Genomic DNA, 17376 nt, shown 5'->3' with positions numbered 1-17376 from the left:
CTCGCTATATTTTCCTTACATAAAAATCTCTTTCTAGCACCTCTTTTTTGCTTTTTTAGAGCTGTCACACTTACTCAACCTAATTTAACCTCTGATATTAAATAAATACTAACTATGATGATTTGTGTGGTGGAAAGGGGATGATCTCTCTCTGTGTGTAGTGGAAAGAAGAAGGAGTTCTGGGAATCTTAATAATTAAAAGAACAGTTGATGGATGAGCTGACTCTGAAAAATGGAAAATTAATCAATAATTAGGGACATGGTCTGTCTCAAGTAGTGGGACTGAGACACCACCGTCTTGCTTAATGGAGTGAGGCCAAATGTGGGGTCTTTTGGATTGTTTTCTCTAGATGCATCAAGCGGTGGTCTTGTTTGAAAGAGCTTTGATTTGGCTTGAGAAAAGTTATACTCCAAACGCGTAGGACAGGACAGAATTCAGGGCAGCAACTATGAAAGGAGAATGCCCACACATCTGGTGTGTTAGCAATTACATCTCTGACCGAAGTACAGCTTTGAAAAACATTATTTTCGGCTTCATCCTAAAAGGTCATGGCCCCATGTATTGTACCCATGTATTTAGGAGGGGTAATGATTGCTCTGATCCATCATTTTTGGAGAGCTCTGAACTCAAGTGAGTGTTTAAAATGTTTAAAGTAGCCAATTAACCTTTTGCCTCATAAATTTCAGTCAGTAGCAAGTGGTATTTCAGGATAGAAAACAAAAACAAAAAAATTTCCAAATGACCTTTTTTGACAACCAAGTATTTTAGTTGGTAGAAGAGCTATTGATTCAGCATAACAGTATATCCTACATTTTCAGACTTGCACCGCATTTTACTCTCAATTCATTAATGGAAGTTGCTGGCTAAAACTCCATGCAACTTTTTGAAAATGTAGAGATTGATAAATTTAGGACTGGGATTATATGATGGGGCGCCTGTGATAGCAGGGAACTGGACTTGCTTACATAGGATGTGCTTCTAGTAGGGCACCAGGAAATTTGTGCTTCTCCAGCCCCCGCCCTGCCTCTTCCCCGTGCCCCCCCCCTCACTCTGTCCCAGCTCCACCTCTTCCCTCCCCTGCTGTGCCTCAGCCCCGCCCCCACTCCACTCCTTCCCTAAAGCCCCCGTCCTGCTCCGTCCCCACCCCCTTCCCTGCCCCAGTCCCGCCCCGACTCCCCTGAGGAGTGCAGCAGGGTCGGGCCTGCACTCACCGGCAGCAAGAAGTGCAGCAGCCCAGCCCCAGTCGTGCCGCTGGGGAGTGCTGGGGTGTGGTTCCCCCCTGACCCCCAAGCCAGCCCCACCCCTCACCATGGAGGCCTGCCCGCCTGCCCCCCCACGGGGGGGCTGCGTAGGACCCCAGAAGAGCTAGGGGCGGCCCTGCTTCTAGTCATATGTTCCTATGTAGTTAAATATTTTTTCCTCTTTAAAAGGACAGTAGACACTGTTGTGCTGGCCAGGTGCTAGCTGGGCTTCCCCCTAAGGCACAGAAAACACCCTCTTAGGACATTGTTTAAAGACTGACGGATTAGCCACACATCTCTCAAGTGCTATGCAAGTGCCCCTAATCTTGAGCAGAGTGAAAGAGGCTCTCTGTGAGTAAACCTCATAAAAATCAGGGCGAATTTTGCTTCAGTAAGAAATACAGAACCGGACCAAAAAGCTGTTCAGAACTAATTACTCCCATTTACTTCGCTTTTTGTTTTAATTTACCAGCGCCTTTTTATATAGGAGAAGCAAAAGAGAAGGAGGGAATTTTATAAAGGGTAGTGGTGGATCATTAGCACAGCTTGTGAAGGTGACTGTGTGGGATGTGGCAATTGATTGACATTCTAGTACAGGGGTCGGCAACCTTTTAGAAGTGGTGTGCCGAGTCTTCATTTATTCACTTTAATTTAAAGTTTCGCGTGCCAATAATACATTTTAATGTTTTTTAGAAGGTCTCTCTCTATAAGTCCGTACATTATATAACTAAGCTATTGTCGTATGTAAACAAGGTTTTCAAAATGTTTAAGAAGCTTCATTTAAAATTAAATTTAAATGCTGATCTTACGCTGCCGGCCCGCTCAGCCCACTGCCGCCCTGGGGTTCCGTTCACCTAGGCCGGCAGCAGGCTGAGTGGGGCCTGCGGCCGGGACCCTGGCTGGCCCTATTGGGATCCGGGAAGTGGGTGGGCAGGCAGCCAGAACCCCAGACCGGCTCCTGCCGGCCCCACTCAGCCCACTGCCGGTCTGGGGTCCCGGCTCTGTCCACACAGAGTAGGTACCTACCTTCTCCCTGGTTCTAGCCATTCTCTTCCTCTCTCTGCACTGAGATGAGGGTGGGAGTGTGCTGAGAACAGGGCGGGGGGTGAAGGAGCAGGCTGGGGGTTGGGGTGCAGGGTCTGGCCAGGAGCTAGAATGAGGGAGGGGGCTCAGGGTTGGGGCAGGAGGTTTGGGTGTGGAGCGCTTATCTGGGCAGCTCCCATTTGGTGCGAGGGGTGCAGGTGGGAATATGTGTGTGTGTATAGGAGCTCCCGTTTGGTGCTCAGGGTGGGGATGTGGGGGGCGCAAGAGTCAGGGCAGGGGGCTGGGGGTGTGTGAGGAGGGTGCAGGAGTAAGGGCAGGGGGCTGGGGGGGCTGGGTATGTGTGGAGGGTGCCGGAATCAGGGCTGGGGTTGGGGGGGGGTGCAGGGGTCAGGGCACGGGGCTGGGGTGTGGGGGGGTGCAGGGGTCAGGGCAGAGGGCTGGGGGTGTGTGAGGGGGGTTCAGGGGTCAGGGCAGAGGGCTGGGGGTGTGTGAGGGGGGTTCAGGGGTCAGGGCAGAGGGCTGGGGGTGTGTGAGGGGGGTGCAGGGGTCAGGGCAGAGGGCTGGGGTGTGTGGATGGGTGCAGGGGTCAGGGCAGAGGGCTGGGGGTGTGGGCTGGGGTCATGGGGTGCTCCCAGCCCCCTGCCCTGAGCGGCTCACAGCAGGGGGCTGGAGGGAATATGCCCTGATTCTACCCCCTTCACCAAGGTCCCCGGAGCAGAGAGCGCGCTGCAGCTCCGCTTTTACCTCTCCCCCGCTTTTACCTCTCCCCCTCTGTAGCAAGGGCTGTCAGCTGATTGGCCGCAGGGAGAGAGAGAAGGAGGGGCAGGAACCCAGCACGCTGGGGGAAGAGGCGGGGGGGGGAAGCTTGCCTGCCCTGCAAGGAGAGAGAGCTGGGGGCAGAAAAGAGCGGGCTGGGCAGGATTTTTAGTGGCATGCTACTGTCTGCCCGGGTCCGGCAGATAGCAGCATGCCATTAAAAAATGGCTCGCATGCCATGTTTGGCACGCATGCCATAGGTTGCCGACCCCTGTTCTAGTAGATGAAGGAGAGCATCCTCAGGGTGATCGTTTTAAAAGAATGGTTATTTTCTATGTACTGAGCACAATAAATGTATGTGAAGAAGGCAGAAAGAGTATCAGAGGGGTAGCAGTGTTAGTCTGTATCCACAAAAACAATGAGGAGTCCAGTGGAACCTTAAAGACTAACAGATTTATTTGGGCAGAAGCTTTCATGGGTAAAAAACCCACTTCCTGTCATGCATCTGAAGAAAGAGTGGGTGGACGCATGCTCTGGAGCTTTAGAGATGGAAGAGTGGAGGGGAAAAGGTTGGGGAGAAACAGGTGGAGCTGAGGGATATTTTTTTCCTCTAAGAGATATAAGAACAAGCTTGCAAGCAGACAGGAAGGAGCCAGAAGAAAAAGAAAAATTGCAAATAAGGGAGAGGAAGGGCAAGAGTCATCACAGGAGGGGTAAGGTTGAAGGCTGGCGGATAGATGAGTGGGCAGAATGCTGGAAGCAGGGAGCAAAAAGGCCAAGTATATAGAGGACCAAAAAGTAAAAGGAGCAGGAGTACTTGTGGCACCTTAGAGATTAACAAATTTATTTGAGCACAAGCTTTCGTGGGCTACAGCCCACTTCATCAGATGCATGCAGTGGAAAATACAGTAGGACAATTTTATATACACAGAGAACATGAAACAATGGGTGTTACCATACACACTGTAACGAGAGTGATCAGTTAAGGTGAGCTATTACCAGCTGGAGAGAAAAAAAACCTTTTGTAGTGATAATCAAGATGGACCATTTCCAGCAGTTGACAAGAACGTGTGAGGAACAGTAGGGGGGAAAAATAAACATGGGGAAATAGTTTTACTTTGTGTAATGACACATCCACTCCCAGTTTTTATTCAAGCCTAATTTAATGGTGTCCAGTTTGCAAATTAATTCCAATTCAGCAGTCTCTCGTTGGAGTCTGTTTTTGAAGTTTTTTTGTTGTAATATTGCGACTTTTAGGTCTGTAATCAAGTGACGAGAGAGATTGAAGTGTTCTCCAACTGGTTTTAGATTGGTTTCAGAGTAACAGCCGTGTTAGTCTCTGTTCGCAAAAAGAAAAGGAGTACTTGTGGCACCTTAGAGACTAACCAATTTATTTGAGCATAAGCTTTCGTGAGCTACAGCTCACTTCATCGGATGCTGTAGCTCACGAAAGCTTATGCTCAAATAAATTGGTTAGTCTCTAAGGTGCCACAAGTACTCCTTTTCTTTTTGGTTTTTGAATGTTATAATTCTTGACGTCTGATTTGTGTCCATTTATTCTTTTACGCAGAGACTGTCCAGTTTGACCAATGTACATGGCAGAGGGGCATTGCTGGCACATGATGGCATATATCACATTGGTGGATGTGCAGGTGAATGAGCCTCTGATAGTGTGGCTGATGTGATTAGGCCCTATGATGGTGTCCTCTGAATAGATATGTGGACACAGTTGGCAATGGGCTTTGTTGCAAGGATAGGTTCCTTGTTTTTGTTGTGTGGTGTGTGGTTGCTGGTGAGTATTTGCTTCAGGTTGGGGGGCTGTCTGTAAGCAAGGACTGCCCTGTCTCCAGAGATCTGTGAGACTGATGGGTCGTCCTTCAGGATAGGTTGTAGATCCTTGATGATGCACCGGAGAGGCTTTAGTTGGGGGCTGAAGGTGATGGCTAGTGGCGTTCTGTTATTTTCTTTGTTGGGCCTGTCCGGTAGTAGGTGACTTCTGGGTACTTTTCTGGTTCTGTCAGTCAGTTTCTTCATTTCAGCAGGTGGGTATTATAGTTGTAAGAATGCTTGATAGAGCTCTTGTAGGTGTTTGTCTCTGTCTGAGGGGTTGGAGCAAATGCGGTTGTATCGTAGAGCTTGGCTGTAGACAATGGATCGTGTGGTGTGGTCTGGATGAAAGCTGGAGGCATGTCGGTAAGTATAGCGGTCAGTAGGTTTCCGGTATAGGGTGGTTTTTATGTGACCATAGCTTATTAGCACTGTAGTGTCCAGGAAGTGGCTCTCTTGTGTGGACTAGTCCAGGCTGAGGTTGATGGTGGGATGGTTATAATAGCATCAACTGAGAGGATTGAGTTTTGGAGGAGAGAAGTGGGGGCTAAAAGTGACAGAAATCAGAGCTTGATAGAGAAGAGATTTCAAGAGGAGTAATGGACAATGCAGAGAGCAAGGGAAGTTTGTGTGAGCAGATACTGATCAGAAAGAGGGAAAATGGAGATGGGAGAGCATAGTATCGAGTAAAGAGCGGGTCACAGGAGTGACTGAATCGGCTAGTAGAATTAACAGCATTGGAAGGAAATCTACTGGGATTGCTCCTCAAAATAAGGAGCCAGAGGTTGCCTGCAAAAGGCAGGAATTTAATAGATCATCCTTCTCTTAGGGAAACAAGATAGCATCTTTAAAGTCAGAAAAGTCACCAACGGAGGTGCCCAGTTGAGTTTTATTAAATATATTCAACCCAATTTTTTGTGCTCTTAATTTAGTCAAAGCAGATTTGACTATGTACACACAGACTGGGGCTTCATTCAAAGCTCACTGAAGTCAATCAGAGTCTGTACATTTGATCTCAAAGGAATTTGGATCGGGCACTTGTTGCATGCTTAATTGCTTTTCGGACTAGAACTGAACTTTAAACTCTGCAGTACTGGAGCTTAAGCAAAAACCTAAGGGCAATTGAGGTAAGAGGAGGCCATAGAGTATATGGGTTACATGTTGGTGACACTTTCAGGCCCCTTACCCAAGTTGGAGAAAGATGTGATGTACCCAACAACACAGGTTGAGAAACTTTCAAATACAGAACTGTACTGCCACTATTATAGGGTCTTTTAAGTCACCACACTCTCCAAACATTATCTAATAATACTCTACTTACATACCTGATTTTGGAGTCTTTTTAGATGTGTAATGGAAATACCCAATGACGCACACCCTTGTGCTGATGTCCTGGTGAGAAAAGGCTTTCAGTATAAATTTGAGAAGTAAACAGGGTGATGAAACTCCTCTAAAGCACTTCATAGATCAGCCAGATATTCCAAAATAGATAGATTGTTTCTTTTTTATATAACTATTTGTTTAGTGACCCATTACTCACATTGAATAGTGCCTTACTCCACAAGTTGTCCCAAAGTAATGAGACTACTTGTGGAATGAGGCACTACTTAGTGTGAGGAAGGATCTCACAATCTAGCTCTTAAGACATATAAGCAAACCATAGAAGCAGCAAAAATGCAATATTAACAATGACAAATAGGAATGTATCACTATTTTGGTAGAGACACATTATATAGAGCCATCAAGTATTTTCTCTTTGGTAAGGTAGTGTCATGTTAGAGATCAAAGATGTATTTTAATATTCTTAATCAAATTCTATAAATTATTTAGTCAGGGCCTTTTTGAAGACAATTATACTGGATGACTCCTACAGACAACTGTGAAATTAGACCCATTCTGTGGTTGTACCTATAAGGTAGAAGCTACTATCAGTAATGAACAGGGATAGCTCAGACAATAACTAGATCTGACAGCTTAACACTACTAACAATATGTCATCCCCAGACAAGACATTTCTGGCTTTAGGAATACTGTGCATGACTATCACTGTACTCATGGCAAAATTCACATCCACTTGCAGTCAAGCACAGGTTTCTCCATACAAGCAGAAAATATTTTATGAGGAGCTAATGTACATGGCTCAAGGATAATGTGGGGAATAAATGTTATTTTCATTATTTTATCATTTAAATGTGGATCCCACAGGTTGGTTTCAATTTGAATAACAACTTCAAGATAATTCATTTCTAGTTGTTCTTGTGTCTCACTGACCTTCTTTTTTGTTTATAATTGATGCTACTTCTCACAATAAAGGAAACTAGCAAAAACATTGCAGTAAAGTTCTGTCATGACTTAGATGACATTCTAAATGCAGTAACTAGTTTAAAAAAAACAGGGAATACGTGCCATACTAAGATTGGCATGAATATTAATCTGTTGAACTCAAAATAAGAGAGTAAAAGAGACAGAGTCCCAGATCCTCGAAGGTGGTTAGGCCCCCAACCCCATTTTTCCCTGGAAAAATCATGGAGCAGGTCCTCAAGGAATCAATTCTGAAGCACTTAGAGGAGAGGAAAGTGATCAGGAACAGTCAGCATGGATTCACCAAGGGCAAGTCATGCCTGACTAATCTAATTGCCTTCTATGATGAGATAACTGGCTCTGTGGATGAGGGGAAAGCGGTGGATGTGTTGTTCCTTGACTCTAGCAAAGCTTTTGACACGGTCTCCCACAGTATTCTTGCTAGCAAGTTAAAGAAGTATGGGCTGGATGAATGGACTATGAGGTAGATAGAAAGTTGGCTAGATTGTTGGGCTCAATGGATAGTGATCAATGGCTCCATGTCTAGTTGGCAGCTGGTATCAAGTGGAGTGCCCCAAGGGTTGGTCCTGGGGCCGGTTTTGTTCAATATCTTCATGAATGATCTGGAGGATAGTGTGGATTGCACCCTCAGCAAGTTTGCAGATGACACTAAACTGGGAGGAGAGGTAGATACGCTGGAGGGTAGGGATAGGATACAGAGGGCCCTAGACAAATTAGAGGATTGGACCAAAAGAAATCTGATGAGGTTCAACAAGGATAAGTGCAGAGTCCTGCACTTAGGACAGAAGAATCCCATGCACCGCTACAGACTAGGGACCGAATGGCTCGGCAGCATTTCTGCAGAAAAGGACCTAGGGGTTACAGTGGACAAGAGGCTGGATATGAGTCAACAGTGTGCCCTTATTGCCAAGAAGGCCAATGGCATTTTGGGATGTATAAATAGGGGCATTGCCAGCAGATCGAGGGACATGATCATTCCCCTCTATTCGACATTGGTGAGGCCTCATCTGGAGTACTGTGTCCAGTTTTGGGCCCCACACTACAAGAAGGATGTGGAAAAATTGGAAAACGTCCAGTGGAGGGCAACAAAAATGATTAGGGGACTGGAACACATGACTTATGAGGAGAGGCTGAGGGAACTGGGATTGTTTAGCCTGCAGAAGAGAAGAATGAGGGGGGATTTGATAACTGCTTTCAACTACCTGAAAGGGGGTTCCAAAGAGGATGGCTCTAGACTGTTCTCAGTGGTAGCAGATGACAGAACAAGGAGTAATGGTCTCAAGTTGCAGTGAGGGAGGTTTAGGTTGGAGATTAGGAAAAACTTTTTCACTAGGAGGGTGGTGAAACACTGGAATGCGTTACCTAGGGAGGTGGTGGAATCTCCTTCCTTAGAAGTTTTTAAGGTCAGGCTTGACAAAGCCCTGGCTGGGATGATTTAGTTGGGGATCGGTCCTGCTTTGAGCAGGGGGTTGGACTAGATGACCTCCTGAGGTCCCTTCCAACCCTGATATTCTATGATTAATTTCAGTAGAAGTTAGAAATCTAAATATCTTAGAGCATCTGGGCCTGAGTCTTTTTTGTAGTCTGTCTGCTTTATTTGCAGTGCTCTAAGTGCTGTTTGCTGGCTGCCAATTAATTACCTAGCACCATGAGACATTGTAAAAAACAAATACGAAAATTTGACAACATACACATAGGGACTCAAATTCTTCCCTTATGCACCCACATGACCCCAGCCTCAAAGCTGCTGTAACTGCAACAGCATTAGCAGCCCTCTGGGACCATTCTGGTAGCCCAGGATCATACCACTGGGGCTCATTCTGGTGGGGGGAAGGTAAATGGTACATGAGATAACGTACTGACCCGCGCAAAAATTAATTATTTTGATGATTGGCTAGTCCTCTTTGATGTTTATGTTCGTTTTAGCTAGAGTAGACCATAGCATTTTATTTTTAAGTTGCAAAGCTGAGCTTAAATGAAAGACCTTTTACACTCTTTCTTTCTTAGGAAGCCATGGATAAATTTCCTTTTGCTTTTTGTCCTAGGAAACTAGAACTTCCTCTGAGAGTGTTATTTCCATTCCTGCTTCAAGTACATCAGGTTCCCCAAGCCGTGTGATCTATGTAAGTATCCCCTTCTGCAGTCCCTGCTATAAGACAGAAAGAAAGATGTACCACTTTTTACTGTTAACTGTTGTTTAAAATATTCTGTTATTGCACAGAAAGTTGATATCTTCAAAACCTCTTTATTTGTTGATTCTTGCAAATCAGAATTGACATTGTCCCATTAAATCTTTTGAATACCGTAGTTAAAAATAACAGGATATTGGCCATTTTATTCTTTTCCTTTGCTGTATATTTTTAGGTCTTAGATTACCACTTAGATTTAGATTGTACCAAACATGCAAAGTATCTACAAAGGAAAGAAAAGTTCAAGTATACAGCAGTCTCAAAGCAGATTACAAATTTAGACTTGAACACTACTGATTTAGCAGATCTAATTTTGACGTGGTGAGATTTTTACAAACATAGGTCCTGATTCTGCAATTGATTGCATGCAAGCGCACCTCTGCATGCACATGTTCCATTTCCAGAATCACACTCTTTCTAACCTGAAAGGAATTAGGGACCCGCTTCTAATGTCAGTGAAGTCAGTGAGAGATTTGCCTCTGAGTTCAATGGGAACAGATTTGGGACTTTTTACTAATAATGCAGTTGGAAGGGTCTCAGACGTGAAAATGATATCCTAAGGATATAGAGAACCAAGAGGTTCCAGCTGAGAGAGTAGCTGTAATGAGTATTAAAATAGTTAAATAAATGCTGAAAAAGCTTCTATTGCTTAATTTTTCCAGCCCCTGGTGGGTGTTACTCTCAGTGCGTGCTGTGACAGCCATCTGGAGATCATGTTCATAAGCACGTCCTCAAGGTCACAAAACGATCAAAGCAGCAAATACCAGCACAACTGGCACTCGCCAGGCCTGTGCCTCTGGGAACGCTGCAGGATTCCACTTCCTAACCTGCCTGTCCCATGCAGTGTTCCTGAGGCACACAGGTTTTGCTCATTGCACACTAGCAACCCCAGAGCGAATAGCTGTAGACAGCAGGTTACCAATTTATAACTTGACGTTTATTATACGGAGCGGAGGTGTCTGTACTTATCACACAGAGACCAACAGAGAGATACCTTGGAGCCAAAGACTGCTGTCTTTCCTGAGGTAAAATTTCTATTCCTGTGAATGGGAATTTTGCTTGACTAAAGCCTGCGTGAGGACAGTAGGGTTTGGCTCATATAAAGGTGCCTGCCAGGATTTCCAGCTTGCCTTTCTGGCAGGAACTCCATAGGGCTGCAGACTGACATGTTTTTGAAATGTTTCCTGTAATCATGGCATGGCCACAACCATCATCAGCACAGACATATTCACTGTACATTGGGACTGTTCTCTCCTAAGAATATTTTCCTTGACTAGATGTGAGATATTTCTCTAGCCTTATGCCTTTCTCTTACTTTTTTACATTCTTCTATTTATTTATGCCTGTAGTGGCAAATATCTAGTTGTGGTACAGTACTTGCTTTCAAGCATTTTTCTTGAATCATATGATTACTTTAAGTGTATTTCATGGGCTGCTAATAGTCTAGGACAAACCTCTGTTTTCATTCTCTGTTTAAACTATGTTTTTCAAAATGTCTCATTAAGTCAGTATCTGTGACATAGCTATTTAGGGGGAGTTGATACTTCAAAAGAAGCAAGCTTGCTGTGTCAGTCAGAGAAAAAGATTCCCCTGGGGAATGCCACGTCTCTCATTCTCACATTATTAATTGTCAGTAAGCTCTGAGATTGTTTAACTCCCATGTAGATATCCAGGAGGAGAATTCAAACCAGTTGTTATTGAATTCAAACGTTATCTCAGGGCATTCCCTGCACACTTCTTACAGTGGCGTGTAGAGTATATACACTGCATTTTTCCCTAGCACAGGTATAAATAGCAGTGCAGATGGTGAGGCACTGATTAGGCCAGTAGAGTAAAGACACGCTTGACCCCTGAGGGTATGTACCTTACATGGCTCTTTACACACCCAAGCAGCGTCTCCCCCATCTACACTGCTGTTTCTAGCCGTGTATTGTCCTGCTGCTGGAGCGTTCCATTGTCATGTGTAGCTGCACACTGCAGTGAGGACACAGCCTGCTTCTCCCTGCAGCGTACAGCTACATGCACCCTGCACGCTGCCGCCAGTAGTGTGCAGTGTAGACATACCTTAAATGAGTAGTCTCTACCACTCTCATACTCCCTTCCAGCAAAGGGTTTAGCATGGCATGCATATATTCCACTTTACATGCAAAACTCAACTTAGCCTGAACAACAGAGCTGTGACCAGTACCTCTGTAATGTGTCAGAGCAGAAGGATGGCATGAAAGAAAGAGTACAGAAAGAAGCTTGGGGGGTTAGAAGCTGTGAACTGATAGTTCTCACACTTTTGAATGTGTCACATTAAAACAGAACAGTAAATCTTAACTATTTAGGGACTTGGGGCTATATTATGGCTTTTGAGGTACAGTCCTTGAGGAGGTGCACATAGGCCATGAAGCAGTGAGAATCCTCAGACGTGTTGTAACTAAGACTGGATGCCCCTGGAGTCCCTGAGCTACCTGTTAAAAGAATGCAACAAGCACCATCCCTTCCCTAAACACACATACTTCCCTTCCCCCTTTACTGACACTAAACTAGTCTTCACTGGTTTCTTGCACTCACAGAGGGCTCGATCAAGTGCCCATTGAAGTTAATGGGAATCTTTCCATTAACTTCACTGGTCACAGGATTATGTACAGAGTGAACTGCACTCTAGTGCAGAGGGTCCCACAGAGCGCCCTGTGTACCACTCAAACACCGACTGCCTTCTGCATTAATGTCTTTGATAGTGCTTAAGTACAAAGTACATTGTTGGGGTGAATTTCACAGAGAGAGAATTAGGTCTGAGCTCTGCTCAGAGATACCTGAACCTGAAAGACTGCTTTCACGCTGCATAAAGCCTCACTCAACATGTCAAATTTTAGCATACTAGGAGTGGAAATCATAATACACAACTGTAAAATAACATATTCCAAAATAATTTTATATGAATCGCTTAGTACTTCTGAACAGTGGGGATGATTTTTGAAAAACCTAATACTCTAGATCATTAATGAATCTTATTTATGTTGTATTTTAATATCTATGCCTTTCAGCTTGAATCTGAGTTTTCCCCCCACTATTTTAAATGTCACCCACACTGTTAGAATGAGTAAACATTTTGAACTGAATGATTGCAGAAAATAATGGAATGGTTTTAAAAGGTATTGAGAGCAGAGCTGAGCCATGTTGTCTGTAACAAAATGTGTTTTCATTCACATTTCCTATATTTGGATGGGCAGCGTAGAAAGAATTGTACTAAAATATAATATTTTCCAATGAGGCTTGGTATCTTTTGGTTCATAATCAGGAATGAGGACTCTGTGAAATAGATAGTGAAGGAGCTAAAGGTGGGACACAGCTGGAGTAGTGTATTTAGGATCAGTTACTCATTGAGATAGCTTTATGGAAGGAAGAATAGATATTTGTTTACCCCAGACTCCGGATATACTCACCAAAGAGAAGACCTGGGGGGGGGCGGGGAGAGGGTTTGAGAAGCAGCTAACAGCTGTAAGGGTTGGATTACCTGAGATAAAATATATTCTGTGTGAGTCAAAGCAGTGGGAAGAAATGTATTTTCTCTTTCAATTGTTTTAAGTGATTTTTAGGAGGATGGTTGTTTTCCATTTTATCTGCAGTTTCTTCCTTTCGTGGATATTGTTCCTGGGATTTTGTTTTATACAGTGTTCCTGGAATTTTATAAGGTGTTTTGTATGTTTGCTTCAGTACAGAAATAAATTCTTCTTTTGTTCTGTGTTCTCTAGGGTGGTATTGCATACAGATAAGATGTATAAAAAAATTAGAGAAATTGCTTACTTACTTTGATCCACCTCAAAATCATGCTCCATCCAAACTGAGGCATAAGAGGGGTCAGGGCAACCCACTCTGAGTTGTGTAGCTACACCTATGGAGTGTTGTGAAAATAACAGGTTTTGTAGAAGACTTATAGCCAGATTCTCAGCCCTCATTTAAACTGGCTTGGCTTCATTGGATTCCATGGAGCTACACCAGTATTTACAGGCCAAGGATCTTAGTTTGGTGTCTTTCAAATATAAATCTTGATCTTGCAAAGAGCTCCATGGAGGTGGAGCCTAACTTCAGTTGCAGGGTAGGGATCGTACACTGTAATGCAATTTTACTGCAGATTAGTTATGCGGGAACTGTAGGATAGAATAAGCAGCTCTTTTGAATGGGAGAAATTACTGACTAGCAGCATTTCAGCATCTGGACAGGGGATAGTTAGTATTGGAAATAAGTTTATGATTATTCATTACCATCTGTAATGAAAAAGAAAACAAACACTGCAATCCAAAATCACCTTAGAAGAAATGGACTTTTGCCTGGCCAAGGATTGCAAGATTAGCCCTGCTGTCTCTTTGCATAGCTAATAGTCAGCAGGATGTAAATGGAAGAAAACTAGGATTATGCAACATTACAACTATACACTAAACTTGAATGGCAGAGAAGTCATCAACATATATAAAGAAAACAACCATGTGCATTTAAGATCTTGTGGTAAGCACTGAAAAGATATTTACATTCTCAGTCATAAAAGAGTTAAATATTTATTGGTTCTTCTGCCTATATGGGTCTGTCCTTTTCTGATTTTATCCTGATCACATTCCTTCTTATCTTTACTGCTTTCTTTCCTCCTTTTCTTAGGCAAAGCTTGGAGATGAAATTCTTGACTACAAGGATTTGGCTGCTCTTCCTAAAAATAAAGCCATCTATAACATTGACCGCCCAGATATGATCTCCTATTCTCCATATATCAGTTATTCTTCAGATGACAGGCATAGTTATGGGGAGGTACTGAAACCTACGATTTTTTTAAATTTGTGAATCTAAAAATTAATATGCATCATTAAACACATCACTGTGTCTAAGTTATTAGACACACTTGCAATTTTTGTAATTACTTTGTAAACTTGGATTAATGGGAGTTATTTTATGCATTCACAGTCACTTGAATTGTCCATAAAACAAGTGGGATTTACATTTCACTCTTTAGTTCATGGGAAATAAAAGGATAGCTTTTTGTGATCAAATATTTTTTAAAAACAAATGAGATTTAATAAAAGTATGTTTTTCTGCCAAAGAAATTATACTTGCATGTGGTAGGAAACAGGAACCATTGCTAATTATAACACAAAGATCAGAAGCCAAACCAAATACCCTTTATACTTTTGTTATATGCAGCATGTTATTTTGGTAACAGAACAAAGGTATCATTTTTCTGTGCACAAATGCCTTTCAACCACCCCGTAATAAGGTTAATTTTCATGTCATGCCTACATATTGCCCTTTCCATTTGCAGAGCTAATGTTATAACATATTTGCTGTCATTTTATATTAACGCTGTTTTATGTGAAACATATTTTTACATAACTCCTGTCATAAAAGGTAGTGTTTCTTCTTCACTCATGTCTGCCTTTCATTTCATTTTCTAATTTCTTTTATAGGTTTAGATTTTTTTTAAATTAAAATCTCTATGAAAAATTAATTGCTGTGAACACTAGCTTAACTTGGATATAAATAGATGGGTAAAAATAAATGCTTGAAATAATAGCAATAGAATAAGAAAGTCCTAAATCCTGCGAGCATTTATGTATGTACGTTATGCACATGACTCTTAGTTCTGTTCAAAAGGGCACAAGTAAAGGTACTGTAGGGAACAATCCTGCATTGACAGGGAACTATAAGCACCGTAACTGGCCTTTTCTGCTTTGTTTCTACATAAGAGGATTTCTTCAAGATTTACAAAATGCTGACCTCTCCCCGAATTTTAGACAAGCTCATTTAGCCCTTTTCAGTTTCACATCAATTCCAAACAAAAATATGACTTGAAGGATAATTTCTATGCTCCTAATAATAATCCACCTGGGAAATGGGCTAGCAGCTCTGGAACCATTGCTTCATTGCTGCTGTTCCCCGTGGTCCTACCTGCTGGAGGTCTTGCTAGTGGGAATGGTGTTGCTACATTGGCAGTTTGGCTTTCTAGCACCTGCCCAGGTATTTTAAGGGTGCCTATGAATAATGGTGATGAATGGGTATTTTGTTGCCAACCCATAACTAAGATATAACCCTGAATAGCCCTACATGAGTGGTTCAGCAGTTGAATCACAACATATTCAACATGAAAGAATTTGCTCTAATGGGAAACTGGGACTCTTTTTATATGCATCGGACTTAGATTAATTCATTCAGCATCTTAACCTAATTCTCTCCTCAGGATCCAAATATTTCCAGTATCACATGCCCAGATTCTGCCATCCTTGCTCACAGTGGATAGCACCTTATTCCATGAACTGGCCTGCTGAAACTGTGGAGTAAGGTACTGTTCGATGGCAGTAAGGGTATCAGACTCTTCCCATTAAAGAGGGCACTGGAAGGTGTAGTTGGGAGGCATGGTATAGTACAAGGGTGGCCAAACTGTGGCTCGTGAGCTGCATGCAGCTCTTTTACAGTTAAAATGCAGCTTGCAGAGCCCCTACTTCCACCCCCATTCTCCACCTACCAGACTGTTGGGGGGGAGGGAGAGCTTGGGGCTTCTGCCCTGTGGCAGTGTGGGGGGTTTAGGGGCTTCTTCTGCCCAGCAGGGAGGGGTTCTCAGGGCTTCAGCCCCATGGGGCATGTCAGCCAGGGCTCAGGGCTTCAGCAGGAGTGGGGCTGAAGCTCAGCCTCAGAAGGTGACTCCCGAGTGGCTGAAGCCCTGGCAGGCGCTCTCCGGCTCTCAAACTTCTGAAGATCGGAGAGTCAGTAAGTTTGGTGACTCCTGGTATAGTAATCTAGGAATAGAGTGAGTGCTATAGCAGAAAGCATAATAAAGCAGTAGGCAGAAGAGTGTGATTTTAATAATAAGCATGAGAATATGCATAAAATCTGTAAATCCCTTGTAGGCATTGAATAAGATTAAGGGTGGTTTCCTGGCTCCCCTGAATCCTGTGGCAAAACCCACATTGTCTGCAGTAGGGTCAAGATTTCACCCTCAGTGTAGCCTGGGTTACTGAAAAAACACAGGGCCCCTTAAATTTCTTCCCATAGGGAGCAGTTCCTGCTAGGGGAATTGGGGAGGTACTTCATGTGTGGAGCCGTAATCTGTTCAATGACACCTTCATTCACCATTAATCATTTGACATGCTATCACTTAATGGTAGTCCTGCTTTTTACTGATACAACAATGCCATTCCATAGCTTTCATTGCCTTATAAAACTGAAAGCACTTGTTCTTTCCAAGGTTAGGATGTGAGTTGTATGTCCTTGTCCCTGCAAACATCCATGTGTGCCCCTTTACCTGATGGACATTATGCATCCTTAGCTATTGAAAAGGGTTTTTAAACAGACTCCTTTTAGTTTCAAGACCAAATAAAATGTTTTTAAATGAATAGAAACATTTCTGTGAGTGCTACAATTATTTTTAGACTGGTGTTAGCCAAACTATTTAGTCATAAATGCCCTTATAAACTAAGCTGTCAGTCAGAGCCTTCTGTTTCAGAGATGATATGTAGAGAAGACAAAAGAGCATATAAAATGTTTCTAAAAGTTTCTAATGCTAAAATGCTTCACTATCAATATTTCCTTGTAGTGTTTTACTCAGTTACATTTGGGTATTATTAAGTTACCTTAAACTAAACCAACTATGCCAATGTCAGCATAGTTTGGTGCTAGGCATAAGTGACATGTATGCTTAATTGCCTGTGACTTAACTAAGATATTTTAAAAATAGGGTCTAATTATGCTCTGTTGTACCAATTTCTTTATTGGCTTCAATAAAATTACTCTGGATTTACAACAGTGTAGCAGAAAGCAGAATTCCTCTCTCAATTGTGAGTGAAAAATGAGGGAACAGCAAAAATTAGTTGCCAAGTAAAGATGTTCTTTATTTAAAGATTAGGGGGGGAAATGTACTGATATCTTGACATACTTTAAAGCAAAGATGGGCTGAGCTTCAAAATTCCAATCCAAACTTCAGCTGTGTTTAGACAGAGGGTTTGGCATAGGCTTATCTCTGTTTTAAAGT

At 43.0% G+C, this 17376-nt stretch overlaps 1 protein-coding gene across 21 annotated transcripts in view; it reads left to right on the top strand.

Annotated features, from left to right (window-relative positions):
- The window catches only part of ABLIM2 (actin binding LIM protein family member 2), a 217640-nt gene that overhangs the window by 142383 nt on the left and 57881 nt on the right, over positions 1–17376 (top strand). For 16 of the 21 annotated variants that reach the window (XM_043544704.1, XM_037898124.2, XM_037898130.2 and 13 more), the window contains exons 9-10: positions 9237–9314; positions 14019–14165. In XM_043544704.1, coding sequence (XP_043400639.1) covers positions 9237–9314; positions 14019–14165 — 225 coding nt within the window. The remainder of the gene's footprint in view (positions 1–9236; positions 9315–14018; positions 14166–17376) is intronic. The other 5 variants (XM_043544706.1, XM_043544705.1, XM_043544707.1 and 2 more) reach the window with 1 other exon arrangement.

Source organism: Chelonia mydas, chromosome 4 (assembly GCF_015237465.2).
Source record: "Chelonia mydas isolate rCheMyd1 chromosome 4, rCheMyd1.pri.v2, whole genome shotgun sequence".
Classification (NCBI taxonomy): domain Eukaryota; kingdom Metazoa; phylum Chordata; order Testudines; family Cheloniidae; genus Chelonia; species Chelonia mydas.
The sequence above is the reverse complement of the archived record's forward strand: the minus strand, read 5'-3'. Positions and strand labels throughout refer to the sequence as shown.